Source organism: Rattus rattus, chromosome 6 (genome assembly GCF_011064425.1).
Source record: "Rattus rattus isolate New Zealand chromosome 6, Rrattus_CSIRO_v1, whole genome shotgun sequence".
NCBI lineage: Eukaryota > Metazoa > Chordata > Mammalia > Rodentia > Muridae > Rattus > Rattus rattus.
In genome coordinates, this window is record NC_046159.1 from 150,758,602 (window position 1) to 150,776,469 (window position 17,868).

The 17,868-nt window shown below is 45.8% G+C and overlaps 1 protein-coding gene across 2 annotated transcripts in view; it reads right to left on the minus strand.

The window, feature by feature from the left end:
* Positions 1–1,734: 1,734 nt before the first annotated feature.
* The window catches only part of Fbxl13 (F-box and leucine rich repeat protein 13), a 190,702-nt gene continuing 174,568 nt past the window's right edge, over positions 1,735–17,868 (minus strand). For both annotated transcript variants that reach the window (XM_032907076.1, XM_032907075.1), the window contains 3 exons: positions 11,779–11,913; positions 4,394–4,557; positions 1,735–2,093 (listed from right to left, as the gene is read on the minus strand). In XM_032907076.1, the coding sequence (XP_032762967.1) occupies positions 1,898–2,093; positions 4,394–4,557; positions 11,779–11,913 (495 nt within the window). In that variant the 3' untranslated portion in view covers positions 1,735–1,897. The remainder of the gene's footprint in view (positions 2,094–4,393; positions 4,558–11,778; positions 11,914–17,868) is intronic.

The window sequence follows — 17,868 nt, forward strand, 5'->3', positions numbered from 1 at the left end:
TTTGGTTGGTCACTGTCCCCTTAGAATTCACTCCTAATGAAGTCAGAATTTATATCAGACTGAATGTCTCATATGCAGGGATATTTTGTGTGGTGTGTGTGTGTTAAGCCAAGGAAGCAGTGAGGCAGTTTTTATAATTCTTTTCACTCCGGCAATTAGAAAAACATTTTCATGACCAAAAATAAAGTTGATAAAAGTAGCCAAAATTACCCAAAAGATCGTGAGTTAGAATTCAGCTAAAAATGCTCACAATTACGCCTCCTTGCATAGTTGGTTTCCTGATTGTCCACCCCTTCCCTTCCATTGCTGTGGTCTGAAGTTTGCCTCCTGCGGTGAGTGAACCGGCCTCTCATTCTCGGTTTTCAAAAGACATTACAAGTCTGACCGTGAAGCCACTGCTGGCTTTCTCCACAGTGTAGCAGGGCATGTTTTCCCGAGGCCTCTCCTCCCCTGCAGATGGCAGTCCGTGAGAAGCCAGCTGCCGCTTTCATGTTTCCCTAGCTGTGCACAGGAAACACTCGGGTCAGACTCCTGGAGCCAGCTTTCGTGCAGCTGCCACAAATCTCCAAGTTTAGTTAGAAGTCACACTCCCACCGCAGTCAGCTCGAGTCCTTGGCGCAGGCAGACCTTAAAACTTGGCTGTTTCACAGATTCGCTTGCTGTCCATTCCCATAAGCCTTTGTACCACTGATTTAAAAAACATTCAAAAGGGAGGAGGAAAGTTATTGAAAAGCATGTACCTGATGCAGAATACCCAGTAGTGTGGGTAGAGGCTTCTAAAACATGTTTTAATATCTTTTAAATTTTTTAACTTTATTTTCAATTTGTAGTCAAAGAAGTTAAAGGCACTTAAGAGGTAAGTACCTGAGGAACTGGGCAAAAGGCTTCCTGTCACTGTCACAGCTTGCGCGTGGCAGCTGGAAAGCAGCTGTGCTCTCCTGGTCTGTCAGCACCAGACCCTAGATTGCAAAAGTAGTTTACCGAAAAATGGGAAAGCCCATGATAAAAGCATATTAAGTTAGTTTTTAAACATGAAATTAAAGGCCAGTTCTTCAAAGAAGAAAATTGAAGGGTGCTTGGTTCTGGTCTTCCTGCCATTTCGTAGTTAAAATCCCTGTGTATTCCAGTGATAAGAAGCCTGAGATGTCCCAGGAGTGCCCTTGGCCACGTTGTTCTTGTTTCTCTTCGCTGACATCTGTGAGTGCTGACTCTAAAGCTGTCTTTCAGTTCGCCCTTATCGTCAAATGTCTGGAAATTACAAGAAAGCTGCTGCTTACCTTTAAAACTGTTTCTGTCATTTATACTAAAGCTTTACAGACCCTCAGAGTTGGCACCTTGACGCAAGATGTGGCTGATTTCCACCACTGTTTCTGTTTTCTTTTCCTTGTCTGGAGAGCAATTTCTACTTGTTAAAAAAACAAAAGCCAGGGGTTGGGGATTTAGCTCAGTGGTAGAGTGCTTGCCTAGCAAGCGCAAGGCCCTGGGTTCGGTCCCCAGCTCTGGGGGAAAAAAAAAAAAGCCGAGAAGCTGTTTCCTACATTGTAACTTGGATCTGATCAGCTCACCTCAGGAGCTGGAGAGATGGCTTAGTGGCTAAAGGTCACTGAAAAGTCATCAGGTCATCTGATACCTCATCTGGCTTTTATTGGCTCCTACACGCATGCACATACACACACACACACACACACACACACACACACACACACATTAAATAAATAGATCTTTAAAGGTAACTTGATCAGGTTCTCTTTGTAATCTTAATTTACATGAAGGTGACATTTGCAGTTGAAATAAGAAGCAGAGGGGTGCTGCTTTTTGGCATTGTTATTGAGAACCAGCAACTAACAATATTTACATCAAATGAAGGGAAATTGTTGGTTCTGGATGTTTTGTTCTCCTAGTGGTGTTTGGAGTTTGGAGTTTCTTCTTCACTGCTGGGTGACTCTTTGACGGTCATTTCTGAGTAAGTTTTAGCTTTGGTATGGGTTTCTTCAAGAGGGTTGCCTTCGGAGTCATAGCCAAACCAACTTGGAGGGCTCTCAGAGCTGTATTCCTGCTGCTGGACCACAGAGGACATTTTCTGAGCGGCAGTCCTGCAATGACAGAGCTCAGCATCATGGATATGCAGAGGTAATTTCTACAGCTTTCAAACCGGGCTGAATTTGGGATTCAGAACTAGTCTCACTCACTGCAGACCTTCACTGGCTTTGAGGGGAAGCTGGAGAATCGTGCTGACCATCAGGTCCCCTGGGCACAAGTATCTGAGTTTAGCCGACTCAGGCCTTACAGGCGATTGACTGGGTGAGGAGTTCGAGTTTCTCATGCTTTTGAGTAAGCACTCAGCCTGGTGTGACTCCAGTTTGATGAAGGAATAACTTGATCTACCCACCTTGTGAAGGTTGGTGTGTCAGAAAGGAGCTCTTCACCAGAGTTCACAGACCCACGTGGAGGTAGGAATGAACTCCACGGAGGCCCATGAACTTTCTAAGACCCCATTTAGTTCTCTCTTCAGTATATATTTTTTCTTGGAAGGTTGTGGCTCAAAGATGTCCATGACCAAATGATTAAAACTATCATTAGTCTTCCTTAGGAAGAAATAAGGAAGCAAAGAACACACACATACATACATGTGCACCAAGCATATGTGCTTGCTTGTTCTCCCTCAATGAGCAGAGATGCAAAGGCCCTCAGCAATGCTGGAGTACATTCAAGAGTCATAACCAACCAGGGACGCGGAGGGGCATAGCTCACCAAAATAAGGACATACATGGCCACCTCTAGCAAACACGCTAAGAGGGGGAAGGCATTTCTTCTAAAGTCAGAAATGAGACCAGAGTATGCACTCTCCTCATTCTTATTCAATATCATGATTATATTCTTAGCCAAAGCAGTAAAGCAAGAAAAAAAAAGATAGTAATACAAATTAACTGTAGACTGTATGATCACACACTAAAACACATTAAAGACTCTTCTTAAAACCTCCTACATCTGATAAACACTTTCAGTATTCAGTTATTAAAAAAAAAAGCAACATCCAAAAACCAAGTAGTTTTTTTTTTTTTTTTTTTTTTTGTTGTTGTTTTTTTGTTTTTTACTATTCCAATACCATAAGAAAAAAATTAGGGAAGAATCTCATTCACGATAACTGAAAAAAGCCACATATATGTATATACACACACGGGGAAGGGAGAGAGAGAGAGAGAACACCTAAGAATAACTTCACTAAGTAAGTAGAGGAGATCCCCATTGCCAGGGCTGCTGACACTGACTTTGATACAAGGACATTACAGTCAGAGGCGGCAGTGTCCTTGATGTACAGGGAAAGGAAATGCCTGTTTGGTGAGCAAAGGACTTGAAAGCTAACCAGATTCTATGTCACCTGTGGTTTCTGAAAAGCACAGGTTTTAGAGACTTGAGGAGAGTTGCTGTGAAGCTAAATGTTCATTGCTAGGTTTGGAGATGTGTGGCGGGTTGTGGAGATGTGTGGCGGGTTGTGGAGATGTGTGGCGGGTTGTGGAGATGTGTGGCGGGTTGTGGAGATGTGTGGCGGGTTGTGCAGTACGGTTCCTCAGTCAGCTACAAGGCCAGACAAGCTTCAGTGCTCACTAACGGTTTTAGGTTTTAGATTCTGTGAGAATTGCCATGAGTGCGTTATGCAATGCATTTGATCCAACTCGTCACACAGGGTTCTATAAAAATTGTGGTATTAAAAACTTAGCAAATAGCAGGATCCTAAGGAAAATAAGACGTTCTGCTGACTCAGTACAGAGAAGGGGAATGAGCCAGGTACAGGCACTGCTTGTGGGATGCAGAGTCACAGAAGAGAGTGACAGTAGCCCAAGCTTTTCCCACAGCCATAGGAAATGAATGGCGGGACACATACTTCTGGATTTGCTCATGTTTTGGATCTGGGTCCCTCATCCCAGCTCTCACTATTCTACCTACTGGCAGCTTCAGTGAGAATATTTGGTCTGGAGACCAAATAGCAGGTAGGGAGGCTTCCACACTGGGAGGAAACCCAAGCCCACCACCCATAAGTCACAAGGTCATCCAGTCTGGGCTGAGGGGGCTGATGTCACTGTTTTCTTAAGCCTTGGGGAGATGAACCACGTGCACTACATTTCAGCAGCAGATCTAAAGCTAAGTGATAAGGAGCAGAATTAACTTTAGGCACCTGCTTGGTCACAGAGAGGAAGGGGCTGAGATTAAAGGCCTCTGTAGAAGGACTGTAAAATCATGGCGTTAATTTTAGAAGGGGTCACTTGGTTCCACTGAGAATACTGGTTTTAATTAGTCAGAATATAAACTGGGTATTGCAAATGGTGCAGCCTCATGCCAACACCCCCCCGCCCGAGCATGCCCACAGCCCTATTATACCCAGCTGCCTACTTACAAGGAGATGGACTTGCAGAATTGCATCTTGAGGATCCGGAGTTGTTTGCAGCCTATTTGAAGGTCCTGGAGGATCTGGTCTGTGAGTTGGACACAGCCAGAGATGTCCAAAATGTGCAGATAATGGCACCTTGCCGATAATATCTCCATTCCTCCATCGGTGATCTGAGCACAGGCAAAGCAAGAAGCAGTTACTGAGCAGCTCTGTCCTCCAGGAGGGCACTGTCTTATTCAGGGTGCTGTAATAAAACATGATAGACTCCATGGCTCAAACCAAGTACTTATTTCTTACAGTTCTGAAGCCTGGGAAATCCAAGACTAAAATCAAAATGGCTGCACATACGGTGTCTGGTAAAGTACAGGTTTGCAAATGTCTGCCTCATACTGTAGACAAAGTGGCATGGAGAACTCCCGACTCTGCCTCTTCTTATAAAGACATAACCCATAATAGCAGCTTCCCTTCCATGACCTCTTCTATTCTGTTCACCTCCCAAAGGCCCCACTTCAGGACACTGTTGCATGGATTAGTTGGGGCTTAAACACTGGTGGGCAGTGTCAGGGGAGGGGGCAAGCATTCTGGCTGTAGCAAACAAATCAGGGTCCTGGTAGATCTTCTTTCACTGAGTTTGTTCCATGATAAGCCACGTTTGTGGTTTAACTACTTCTAAATAAGATCGCAAGAGTGAAATACATGCTTCAAGTGACACTAAGCAGATTCATGATTTTCGTCGTCATTGTTCTTTACTCAAGCATCCTCCGGTTTGGATGAGAAGCACTGTTGGATTTTCTTTAGTAATTAATACCTGTTGGGTCCTTATGAGGAACTTAGGAAATGCTACAGCAACCAGGCTGCCTGTGCTTGAAATCCTCTGAAACGGGGTTGGGGATTTAGCTCAGTGGTAGAGTGCTTGCCTAGCAAGCGCAAGGCCCTGGGTTCGGTCCCCAGCTCCGGAAAAATAAATAAATAAATAAATCCTCTGAAAACTTTGCCAGTTTGGGAAACCATTATATGCTACAGAAATATATATATGGGATGGTCTCCACGTGGGATCAGATTACCATGAGAAGGGTCTGGACATCTGTGGTAGGTCATGTACAAGAATGAGTGCCCCGGTTCTGGACAGAGAGCAGTCAGTGTACAGCGTGAGGGTGAGAAGAAGGGCAAGTCTCACTCAGACAAATCTTGGCCAGGCTTCTAGCTGTCTGTCCAGCTGTCCTGGAGAGTTAATTCAACTTCATTTCTAGTTTATTTCACTGACTTGGGGTCTGGCTTTTGATTTATGGCTGAACTGAAATTTGCTGCAGAGTAAGCTAAATTACTCTCCCTAGAGGAATTTTTCCGACTGGATTTAATTTCCTACTTTATATATATGAGCTCTTAAAAAAAAAAAAAAAAAAAAAAAAAAAAAAAAACGTATACTATGGGGCTTACTTAGCTCATTGTTTTTTAACATAAAGTCAAGAGAATTATGCAGAAAAGCCCTTTGGTTTGAAATGTAGACTTTTTAAGTATTAGAAAGTGGATGCTGTCATTGTCTAGGCATTCCCTGGTTCCAGAACATGCTTGGGACTAAGGCTCAGAATTGTAACTGGCTCTCAGGAAACTTCCTCAGACATCCCTGCGGTGATAATCAAGTCTCTGGGGATCTGGTGTCATTGGAAACAGAATCCTTCAGCATTACAGAGGGACACCGAAGTGAGGGGACCGTCCAGGCAGGTGGAGCTCAGAGGGGGAGGGTTTGCACAGAGACCTGAAAGGAGCCCTCATCTGTGGTTTGGAAACCCATGTGTTCAACAGGGAGGTAATGTCTGGGGGTGGGGTTTATGACTCAAGGGCTGGAAGCTGGAGACAGAGTTGAGTTGGCGATATTCCTGACTCAGATACGAGATGCTAGCCTTGGCCCACTGGACAGACTGTTACTCCCAGCACGACTTCCTTTGAGTCTCTGGGAAACTGTTTTTGGTTTCTTTAAAATGAAGTTACTTCCTATCTTAGAAGAAATATAAGCACACTACTTTAAACATTAGCAAAGGAGACACCATTAGCAACGTGTCACCTGAAAGCATAACTACTTCTGACATCCTACAGCGTGTCTTAATTAGGTTCCGGGAAATTTGAAAAAAAAAAAAAAAAAGGTTTCAAAACACAACGCAATCGTGGTCTGCCTAACCTCCTGCTCTCTCGGAGTGTGCTGCTGGCCTACCAGCCGCTCGGAGAGCCTGTGGGAGGACAGTGCCATGTCCAACTAAAGAACTCTTCTCAGCTGAGGACCCCTATACCAGCCAGCTTCGAGTGGAGCTAGCAGACGGTCACAGCGACATGGACATCCCTAGCTCAGCGTCCAGTAGAAGGGCCCCCCGCCTGACACCAGCTGGTCCACTGCACTGTGAGTAAACACAATGAGAGCGGTCTGAGCCGGAGAGAGGTCCTGGGTCGAGAGTGTGCACTGCTCTCGCACAGGACCTGAGTCTTGTTCCCCACACCCATACCGGGCTACTTATCACTGCCTGCAACTCCCCAGTGGGAATCCAACACCTCTGGCCTCTGTGGGTACACCCATGTGCACACAACCAAACACTGACACACATACATATGCAGAACTAAAAATAAATATGTTTTTAAAGTTAAAAAAAAATGTGAGTTGTCTAAGCCATCAATTTTGGGGGCGATTGGTTGCATAGTAACAGGTGATACACGTTATATATACACTGTGTATATGTTATAGATTACTATATATACATGTATACATACATTATATATAATGTATATTATATACATCAGCCAACATCACACGTCAGTTATGATAAAAAAAATCCATTGATCGTTTCTCTATAACCATTATAAAACCTCGAACTGACATAGGACCCTGTGGAAACCTCTAAACTGGAAGAATCTCCAATCTTCCACTTCCTAAAGATCCTGTAACTTTCTAGAACAGACCACCAGCTGGGGACCAAGTGTGCAAAGGCATAAACCTACAGGGGCTATGACCTGTGCAAAGCACACCTTCTCAGATGTCCTCATATGGCCAGCTGTCTCCTGGTGGCTTTGCAGTCATCCAGCTCCCTCCTCCTTCCCAACTGTTAGCTCGAAAGGGTACCTAGACTCCCCGAGTATGACATTCTAAGCTGGGGACTGATCGGGCACCCTGTGCCAGTCCCCCTACAAACAGGATGCCCCTCAGTAATTTATCTTAGCATGTCATTTGCCCTTTGGGGCACAAAGTGCATAGCTGGGGCTCAGAATACTGTTTTCTGGAGCCCCTGACTATAGTGTAAGGGGCAGGCCTAGTGGGAACTTGTTCACTGGGGCAGCTTTCCTCAGCTCTGTGAAGTGGCGACTGTGTCTGTCCTTTGCTACCTCTCTGCAAATCACACTTCTTGCCCCGTGCTGTAGATGGGTATATTCTGCCTCGGACAAGTTGGTAACTAGGATACAGAGAATCTCCTTCTTGTTGCCTACACCTCCCAACAGAAACGTGTTCTCTAAGCCCTCGCCTACTTGAGTTTTTTCCCCTCAGAGGTAAATTGTATACGTATTTCATTATTGCCATCGATTTCTTTCTTCTCCCTTATTCTTCCTTTATAATTGTCACTAACATCTACCTCAAGCCACCATGATCCTACCGCATGCCCATCGAAGGTGACAAGAGGGTCACCCTGTTAAGAGCACTGCTCAGGTCTTGGTATTGGGCCCATATCAACCCACTTTCTTCCTGGTGTCAGAGGCATTTTCCTCGGTCGGCATTTCAGTGCTGTAGACACGAGGGCCCAGCACTGCTGACTGACCTCGAGGCGAGGGGGCTGCTGGGAAAAGCAAACCTTTCCCGAGATCGGAGTAATATATACACATTCAGAATTCGCCAGTGACTTCTGGAAAACCGCAGCTGTAATGATGATACACCCTAACCCGTGGTCCCTCATAAAGTAGGCAAAGTGAGGCAAGTTGGCGGCTCTTCAGAATAACCCAGTAAGTACCCCTTCCTCTTCCGAACCAGGACAGTCATGTGACCTCTCACCTGACTGGTAATCTGGACCGGCAAGCCAAGCCCTTCTGTTATTGTTCTGAAGGACTTTACTTCCCTTTCCTCCCCCTCACGTTAAGAACACTTAATGTTAATTTACCTGTGTCGAATCCTTTCTCTTTCCTCTAGAATCCCTTGTCTGTTTCTCTCTCCCCTGTGCTCTTAGAGCCCTCCCATCATGCTCTTTCTTCCCGATTTCCTTTGTTAGCAGAGCCACTAGAGAGCCTGTCCCGTCCTCCAGCCCTCCATCTGCCCTGTGCTATAACCAGAGTAGTTCCCGCTGAGCTGTGCTGCTAGTCATGCAAGCGAGAGCTCCTGTGAGCATTCATGGTCAGGTGGCCACTGCAGCCGGTGCACGAGCTTCTTGACACACACGGCTCACTTCCAGAGTCATGTGACATGGACCAGAAAAAACTTCCAGTTTCCCTCATTCTAACCAAATTCATTATCAAAACAAATCTTGTAGCTAGGCATGGTGATACGTACCTGTCACCTCAGCACCTAGAAGGCTGAGATAGGAGAATGGCATCTAGCTCAGGGCCAGCCTGGTCTACTCATAAATTCCTGCCTAGCCTGGGCTAAGTGTTAAGACTCTTGTATATTTAAAAAAAAAGTTTTTACTGTAAACTTTCTAGATTTACTTTGTTCTAGCTTGCCAGATCGTTTCCCCTGCCTCATTCTCCTCTTTATCTGATGCATTAGTGAGGAAGATTTGGGAAATTCCAGATTCATTCTCCACCCCTCAAGCCAACAGTATAAGCATCTGAATTCATAGCCCAGCAAGGATGCCCCTGAGAACTGGGGTGATGCTGTTCAAATAAAAGCCAGTAGATGTGCACAGCACAACAACTTGAATACATTTTTATGGCTTATATTTTCTTCCTTCTGAATATTATGCCATCTCCAAGTTCTCCCTGGTAATACGTTTGCATTTTTAATCTTCTGTTTAGAGACTTCCTTGCTGACCTGGGAATGCTGGCCTGACCGTGGTTATCATGTGGAATGTTAGCCTCTGAGTGGGAGCTAAGTGTATAGTGTAGGCCTCGCTCCAAACCTGAGTGAAGGGTCATCTTGGAGGGTGTGTGGAGAACACTCTCCTGTCAGGAGTTTTTAATCTTACATTGTGGGCTGGCAAGGTCTTTAGAGAAGAGGTGTCTAATCTCCTGCCTGAAAGAAAGTTCTGGCCGCCATATTCTGAATGCCGGTGAGAGGGAAAAGTGTCTGCTCTCCAAATTCTGGGGCCTTGTTCCCCATTTCACTTTTGTACCCAAACTCCCAGTGAAGCGTGACCTTTCCCTGCACAGAAACCCTCTGCTTCACTATCTCTAGACAATGGCAATTTTGCTTTCCAGGGGACATTTGGCAGTGTCTGAAGACGTTCTTGGTTTTCTTTTTCTTCCTTTTTTTTCTTCCTCTTTTTTTTAAAAATTAGATATTTTCTTTACTTACATTTTAAATGTTATCCCCTTCCCCTATTTCCCCCCTGGCTTTCCCCCTACATGGGAAGTGTGTGTGTGTGTGTGTGTGTGTGTGTGTGTGTGTGTGTGTGTGTGTGTGTGTGCATGTGGTGGGGGAGGTCATTGAGCCTTCACAGGACCAAGGGTCTCTCCTCTCATTGATGCCTGACAAGGCCATCCTCTGCTACATATGTGGCTGGGTCATGGATCCCTCCAGGTGTATTCTTTGGTTGGTGGTTTAGTCTCTAGGAGCTCTGGGGGCGGTGGGGTCTGGTTGGTTGATATTGTTGTTCTTCCTATGGGGGTTACAAACCTCTTCAGCTTCTTCAGTCCTTTCTCTAACTCCTCCATTGGAGACACCTTTCTCAGTTCAATGGTTGGCTTCGAGCATTCACCTCTGTATTTGTTAGGCTCTGGCAGAGACTCTCAGGAGACAGCTAGATCAGGCTCCTGTCAGCATGCACTTCTTGGCGTCCACAAATATATGGAATGGATCCCCGGGTGGGGCTGTCTCTGCTCTGGTTTTCAAGATGGGAAACACAGGGTCCCAGATGCTAGGAACCTGGTGCCTGGAGGGCAGGGGTGTTAGTGGCTATTCAGCAATGACAGGAACACCCTCCCTCCTCACTGCAAAGGACTGCCTTGCCTGGAACTTCAGAAATGTCAGGGTTGAGAAAATGTGTGTCCATGCTTCTGGTTTGGGTGGGGACCTGCCCAGAGATGTGGAACAGAGCGGGTCTGGCGTCTCTAGAGAATTGCAAAAGGACTGTAGTTCCCTCCTAACACCATCCCCAAAGTCTATACTACAGCCAAGCTTAAAGCCTATTGTGTGGTTCAGATGTTCTCAGCTTTCTCTCCCGGGCCGTGGGGTCCCACGCTGGCTCTGTCACCTAAGTTGTTCCCAGTTTCCTCTCTCCTGTGTCCCTCCTGTTCATTATACTTTGAAATATTATTCTATCCTTTAAAAAGACAAAACACAAACCTTCTGCATTTCTGACTTTCCTGTACACAGGAAAAAAGGATCTGAAAACAAAGTATTTAAGTGCCAGCGCCGTGTGTCTTGCAGCGCTGGTCACGACAGTGGACGCTTTGCTTCTCCCTGCAAGCGATGGTGCGCTCAGTGCTTACAGTGAGCGCTATTTCTTCCGTGGCATTTCATCCCATATTTTTTTTTTTCAGGAAAACCATATGTGCTCAAAGTTAAGACCAGAGATGACCAAATAACCTTTCGGCAGACCACAGGGGCATTGTCTACCTGCCCCTCCGAGGAAATGCCTAGGGAGTTAAACCTTAGCTTCGTGTGCTGTTTATTATTTACTAAGGCACAAAGTCAGTGAGGCTATGCGTTAACACTTACATGGCTTTCTGTACAGGAGACAGGCACATTATGCCTGCAGAAACTCCAAGCCAAGGTTCTGGCTGTGCTGGCCCGTAGGATATTAACCAATTTTAGATCTAACCTGAGACCCAACATTCTTTCTTCAGTCCCTCTCCAGTTCTTTCTAATGCTCTATGCCATGATTTTATGATTTTTTTTTTTCTGATCTGCTCATTGGTGAATTAAATGAATCTCTGGCACAAACTTGTATTTCCATATAATTCTGGGTGGTGGCCCAGCACAGGAAACCAGCCTGGTCTACAGAGTGAGTTTCAGGACAGCCAGAGCTACCCAGAGAAACCCTGTCTCAAAAAACAAAAACAAACAAATGAAAAAGACGAAAAAACATATTTTCACAAGGGTAATATCTTGAATGTTTATAAGCTCTACTTTGGCACAAACAAAATCCTAGAGCTAGTTCCGATTTGGAGGTGAGAAAACGAACGCATCCAATGATTCCTCCAGGCGTGGCAGATCCTGCCAGTGCTGACCTTCGACTTGCCTATGCTCCCGCTGCCATGCGTACCTTTGGGCATCCAGCGATGTGAAGGGATGTAATTCGAGTGCAGAAAATGGCTATAGTTTTTATGATGTCATCTGTCAGCTGGGTGCAGTAGGAGACATCCAAGTGTTCCAAGGCCAGCGAGGTTTTGCAGAAGGCCTGGAAGAGAGTCCAAGGTCACAGCTTTGGGTCTGTTTGTTTCTTTCTTTGTTTGTTTTTCTTTAAAGGTATCTGTTTTGTTTCCTTTACTTTCTCTTAGTCTTTTTCCAAACACCGTGTCCCTCTGAAACCACCTTAGCTACAGTGGTTTATTTAGTATACATTTCAGTCCCCTAAATACAGATTTTTTTTTCCCCATGAACAAAACAAACAACCAAACATTACATCCCAAATCAGTATGTCAAAAGATGCATGTTAAATTAACACGTCATTAACACCCACATTCCTGCTAGCAAAAGGCAGCTTTTCTGAAGTCCCCTTGGATGGCATGTGACTGGTATATTTTAACAGATTTGTACTCATCCAGATGAGTGGAGGAGGGGGTATAGATGCCAGAGTAGATACCAGATACACCAGGGGCAACGGTGGGAAGAGCGCAGCCTTTGAGTTTTACTCCCTTTCCGTCGTGTATGACCTCAGATATTTTTACAGATAATACAGCCTTTTGGAGCCTCAGCCTGCTCTACTGATTAAGGCAAACACTACCTATATGACGGCATTAGTTTGAAATCCCACAGTGATCGTCTGTCACAGAGATCCTTGTATATATCAATTTACTGTTTCCCTATCCACAGAACAAGGCAGTGGAACCCGCCTAGAGGGCAATCAGCAGACAGACGGACAACAAGAGCACAACACACACACACACACACACACGTCACCTATGGACCTGGCTTATAATCGCCATCTGTACTTAAATAAATGAGGTCACAGAAAGGAGGCTATAGGGTATGAGTATGCTTGGCCCAGGGAGTGGCACTTCTAGGAGATATGACTTTATTGAAGTAGGTGTGGCCTTGGAGGAAGTGTTTCACAGTATGGGTGGACAAAGAGGATGCCCTCCTAGCCTCCTGAGGTGCCATACCTTTCCTGGCTGCAGCCAGATCAAGATGCGGAACTCTCAGCTCAGTGTCTCTCACTGGACCTGGCCAAGCTCCTGCCATGATGATAATGGACTGAACCTCTGAACCGTAAGCCAGCCCCAATTAAACGTTGTCCTTTGTAAAATTGCCTTAGTCATGGTGTCTGCTCACAGCCATGGAAACCCTGACTAAGCTGGGGTAGAATAGGTGGGTGGAAGTCACAGGAGATGGGGGATGAGAATCAACACAGCAGACTTTCCTCAAAAGCTCCATTTTGACGCCTATTACTATATATGCTAGTTTACTGCTTTACAATGACTTCACAACTCAGTGGATACGATAGAAGAACAAGACGAGCATCTGGAGAGATGGCTCTGCAGTTAAGAGTGCAGAGGACCAGAGTTTGGTTCCCAGGAACAAGGTCAATCCCATAACCTCAGGGATTTGATGACCTCTTTGGCCTCTATGGGCAGTGTGCACACATGCACACACACACATGCAAATGCATACACACACACACACACACACAGAGAGAGAGAGAGAGAGAGAGAGAGAGAGAGAGAGAGGGAGCATGGGAGGAGGAATAAAAACTAGCCAGGCAGAGTCATCTACTGAAAATTACACTTAGATTTAAAAACTTCTCACCACAAAAAGAAGTATAAGAGGGGACGGATGCTAAAGAGCTGAGCGTAGCCACTCCACAGTGCATCCACCATCCGTGTGTATATGTAGAGCTGTGATGTACTAGTTTTTGACAGTTGGAATTTTTGAAGACTAAAACATGTATCCTTGCAGAGAGAAAGACGTCTTGGCAATCACCTGTTTTCTGACCACGGCAGCCAACAATGATTGTTCCTGAGCTCATGCAGAACCTGGATTTTCCACAGGGGTCAGCATTTACTGAGCTTGACTCACCCCTGTGTCGTGAGTAACTTCCCATGGAAATCTGTCGTGTCTGGAACTGAGTGCTGCCAGAAATTGGAGGGCCACTGCTCGGGGATAGAAGGTCACTGTCACTGGAGATAACGAAGCACAGGGACATATCCAGGGTGGTACAGAGGGAATCCACCTTTGACTGGAACCAACACCTTTGTCTCTCAGCTCACTTGCCGATAAGAATATGGTGAGTCTTACGGAGTCTTCTCTGGAGCTGTGCTGGTTTTTATAGGCCTTCATAAGCATCCCATTTAGAACATAGCACAGCCTCATTCAATACTACGATTGGTTCTATGTAAGTGTCTTCCAGACAAAGTCTGTTTTAATGATACCAGGCTTTTGATGTTGCGCGAGGTATGGGATATTACTACTTCCTGTCTGAGAATGGACAGAGAGCAAGAACCGGAGACAAGGCATGGCAAGAACAGCATTTAAACTGTGAGGGCCCATGAGGTGACTCTGTGAGTAAAGGTGCTTGTTCTGGAAGACTGACCTTCAGCGCTCAACACCCAGAACCACAGTGGAAGGAATGGACAGACCTCAAAAGCTGTCCTCTGACCTCCACACGCACACCAAGGCTCACCCATGTACGCACACACACACACACACACACACACACACACACACACACACACACAGGGAGAGAGGGAGGGAGGGAGGGAGGGGGAGAGAGGGGGGGAGAGAGAGAGAGAGGGAGAGAGAGAGAGAGAGAGAGAATAGTTAATATGAAAGCTGGCTAGCTTTAAAGGGTGTCTCTTCAACCCCAACTGCCCGTGCCCGTGGACTGCCTGGATCAGTTCCCTATTGTGCCTTTACCTTCCATGGCTCTACTGGTCTTTGAAACTGAAATGTGTGGAGGATTTTAAATTCAACAACTCTTAAATGTGATTTTAAAGTCTCCGATACACTCACAGCTGCATCCCCAGACACGGAAAACCTGAGGCAAAAAGCTTGGTGCAGCGCTGACGCTAAACCGGTGGCGAGTTATGCGAGCTAGTGTGCCTTGGTTCAGCTTCCTTCAGAGCTGTGTACGCCACCCTGAGGCTCTCTGTCTGCGGGCATGTCACAACAGGATCACAGCGAACTCTCTTCTCCGAGACAGGCAGCTGATGTGGGCCCTGACAGCTGCCCAGTCGCTCACACACCAACCCCACCGCTCCCCTTATCCTGGCAACTGCTACTCTAAGCCTCTTCCAAGTCAGCCTCTTATGGGTATGAAGGTGGGAAAGAAAAAACAGAAACTCATTTTTGTGGTTATGATACTAATGTCCCCATCAATTAATCCACCTTTTTTCAACAAAAGGCTTCTACCATCCCTTCATCCTTTGTTGTTCTTCTCATGACGTCTTCTGGGTGACTCATTAGTCACCCACAAAGTGTTGTTTTTAGTTGATAAACTGCATTCCTCAGAACTTCTTATGTAGTTGGGACTCAAAGCTCAGAATCATTTTCTGGGTTGCTGCTAAACACAAGAACTCAGTTCTTTGCCTCAGACAGTCCTTGATTGGATCCACCCTCCAACAGGCATCAGGTAGGTCCTGTCTCTGGGACCCACTCTGTACCTGGAGCCCTTGTTGTCTCTTCTCATGCTGGGAAGCCAGACCCTCCTGGGAAGGGCCTCTGAGTCACACCACAAGGCTGGTGCTTTTTGTTTTTATTTTCCCTCTCTGTTGATAAATCTGGGAAAACACTGTGCTCTCAAGAACTTCTTAATAAAAGACTAGTTGGGCTGGCTCAAAGCTTAGAATGCAATTTCTGGAATTATATGTGCTAAACACAAGAACTCAGTAGCTCATGCCTCAACAGACCTTGAGATGTGGGTACATTTTCTCAAAGATGGCCCCATCCTGACAGGCATCAGATATCTCCTGGTTCCTGGCTAGGACCTCTTTCCTGGAGCCTCTGTCCTGTAGTTCCTGCCTTTCTTCTGGGATCAGACCTAGTTTGAAGGGCAGTGTCTGAAGAAACAAGGCAAATGAAAGTCATATTCCCATGAGGAGTTCCACAGGCAAAGGAGACCTTCAAGTCTACAAGTGAGGAGAATGAGTTCCTACGGGTGGCAGGTGGTCCACAGCTCTGCGTCCCTCCTGAGTAAGGTCTGGGGTCCTGTCGGCCCAAATTCCGATTACACCACTGAAAGTTCTGCATCTCAGGATAGATACTCAACTCCTTTAGGACTTAATGTTTCCTCTGCAGCATGGGAATAACACGGTACTTTGATCTCGGCACTTCATGATTTGCTGAGAGAGTAAGTGGGTTAATATGAACAAATATTACCTCAATATTGGATAGCTTACGGATGTCATAGATCCTATAATATATTTTGATTAAAAGAGGGGTATTATTTTTCAAAATAAATAGTGTGGCCAAAAATAAATAGAAGCCAAGAGGTGGAGAACTGGGGAGCAAAAGAGGTAAGAAATAAGCAGCAAGAGAATGTATACTGAAAAAAAAAAAGAAAAGAACAGGAAACAAACAAAAATGGATCTTCTGTTTGTAAATTATATTTAGTAAGCAAAGGTTGTTTTTTAAAAAATCCAGAACAGTGTTGGGGTTGTTTTTAACAAAATCACAATCATTTGATTTTACCAATGAAGACTCGGGAGCCAGATGCTTGGGTAAAAGCCTGCTGCCTCAGAGAGGCAGAGGAAGCACCCAGCTGACCTCCCTCAGCCAGCATCCCAAGCTCTCCTTCCCCAGGCTATTTCAAAAGCCTTTCCAACCGAAAGCCCCTCCCTCCCACTTCCTGTGCCTCTCTATCTATCCTCCTGACTTCCTATTACTCTCTATGGTGTTTTCCACGTTCACTCCCTGTCAACCGCTTGCTTGCTCCACCTCCTGACCTTCCGCTGGCTTTTTTTCATCCCGTTTACAGTAATCAGGAAGGTGCGCGCTAGGGCTGAGCCACACCACAACTAGAAACAGGGTTTTTTTTGTTTTATATTTGTGTTTGCAGTAAAGAAACGCAGACTCATCAGATATCCTGCAGTGAATAGTTTCTGGCTTTAGGATTTCTGTAAAAATGAAAACGAGCCAGGTTGGACAAAGGACAACCGTGGCGGGCACATTTCCCATTCTGCCAAGGTGAGGCCAGGCTTCCTGGCCTCTCTAGAGTCCCTGCACGCAAGAAGGGCAGGGGAAGAATTAGGCCGTGAGTCTGAGGGAAAGCTGCTGAGTTTCTATTCAGTCACCCTTTCTATTCTTGTCCTTTTCTCGGGAAAATGGCAACGGAGACCAGTGGCCAACTAAGTATGGTCTCTTGCATCTCAGACTTCCTAAGGAACTAAGTTCGGGAACCATCGGGACAACTTTGGCCCTTCATTTCAGGATATAGCAGAATGAACAAGTCAAGAGGGGCTTCTAGCCTTGCAGAAAACTCTCAGAGCAAGAATCTATTGGGTCGATGCGACCCTAACACACTTTTAACCTTAACTTTCCTCATGTGCAAGAGGGAAATAAAAAACATCTATACATCGTCACATATAGAGAGAGATGATGGATAGATAGATGGACAGACGAGAGAGAGAGAGAGAGAGAGAGAGAGAGAGAGAGAGAGAGAGAGAGAGAGAATGGGCTTGGGAAGACAGGCACGTGTTCTCCAGAAGCACTTGGCAGAAGCATCACAAATGCTGTCTTCCGTCTCAGCGTAGACTCGGGAGTTCCGGGCCTGCCCGCCTGGGATGCCACCTTTAACCTGTGATGTCATGAGGGCTTTAGAAAGGAAACGCCAGCAAGGAAACTCTAGATGGGCCTGCCAGCCATTGGAAACCACAGCCAGTGAATGACAGCCCTTCTGAGCTCACACCAGGCAGAACACAATGGGCAAATCCTAGGTGCGTTGCAGAGGGATCAAAAATAGCGGCATAGACTCATACTGTCATGGAGAAGTGGATCCTGGCACTTGCTTTTGCCTGCCGGCAATCTGACAGGCTTTGTTTAACTTTAGGCAAGTTTCCTCTTACACACACGGCAGAAAAGGCCTCCTAAGGAGTGTCCTGCTTTTAACAAGTCCTCCTGTAGCTCTTCTCTGTGGACACTTACATGAAAATAACAGATGTGTGGGTCATTTGTGAAACTCAGCAAAACTTCAGCTGTC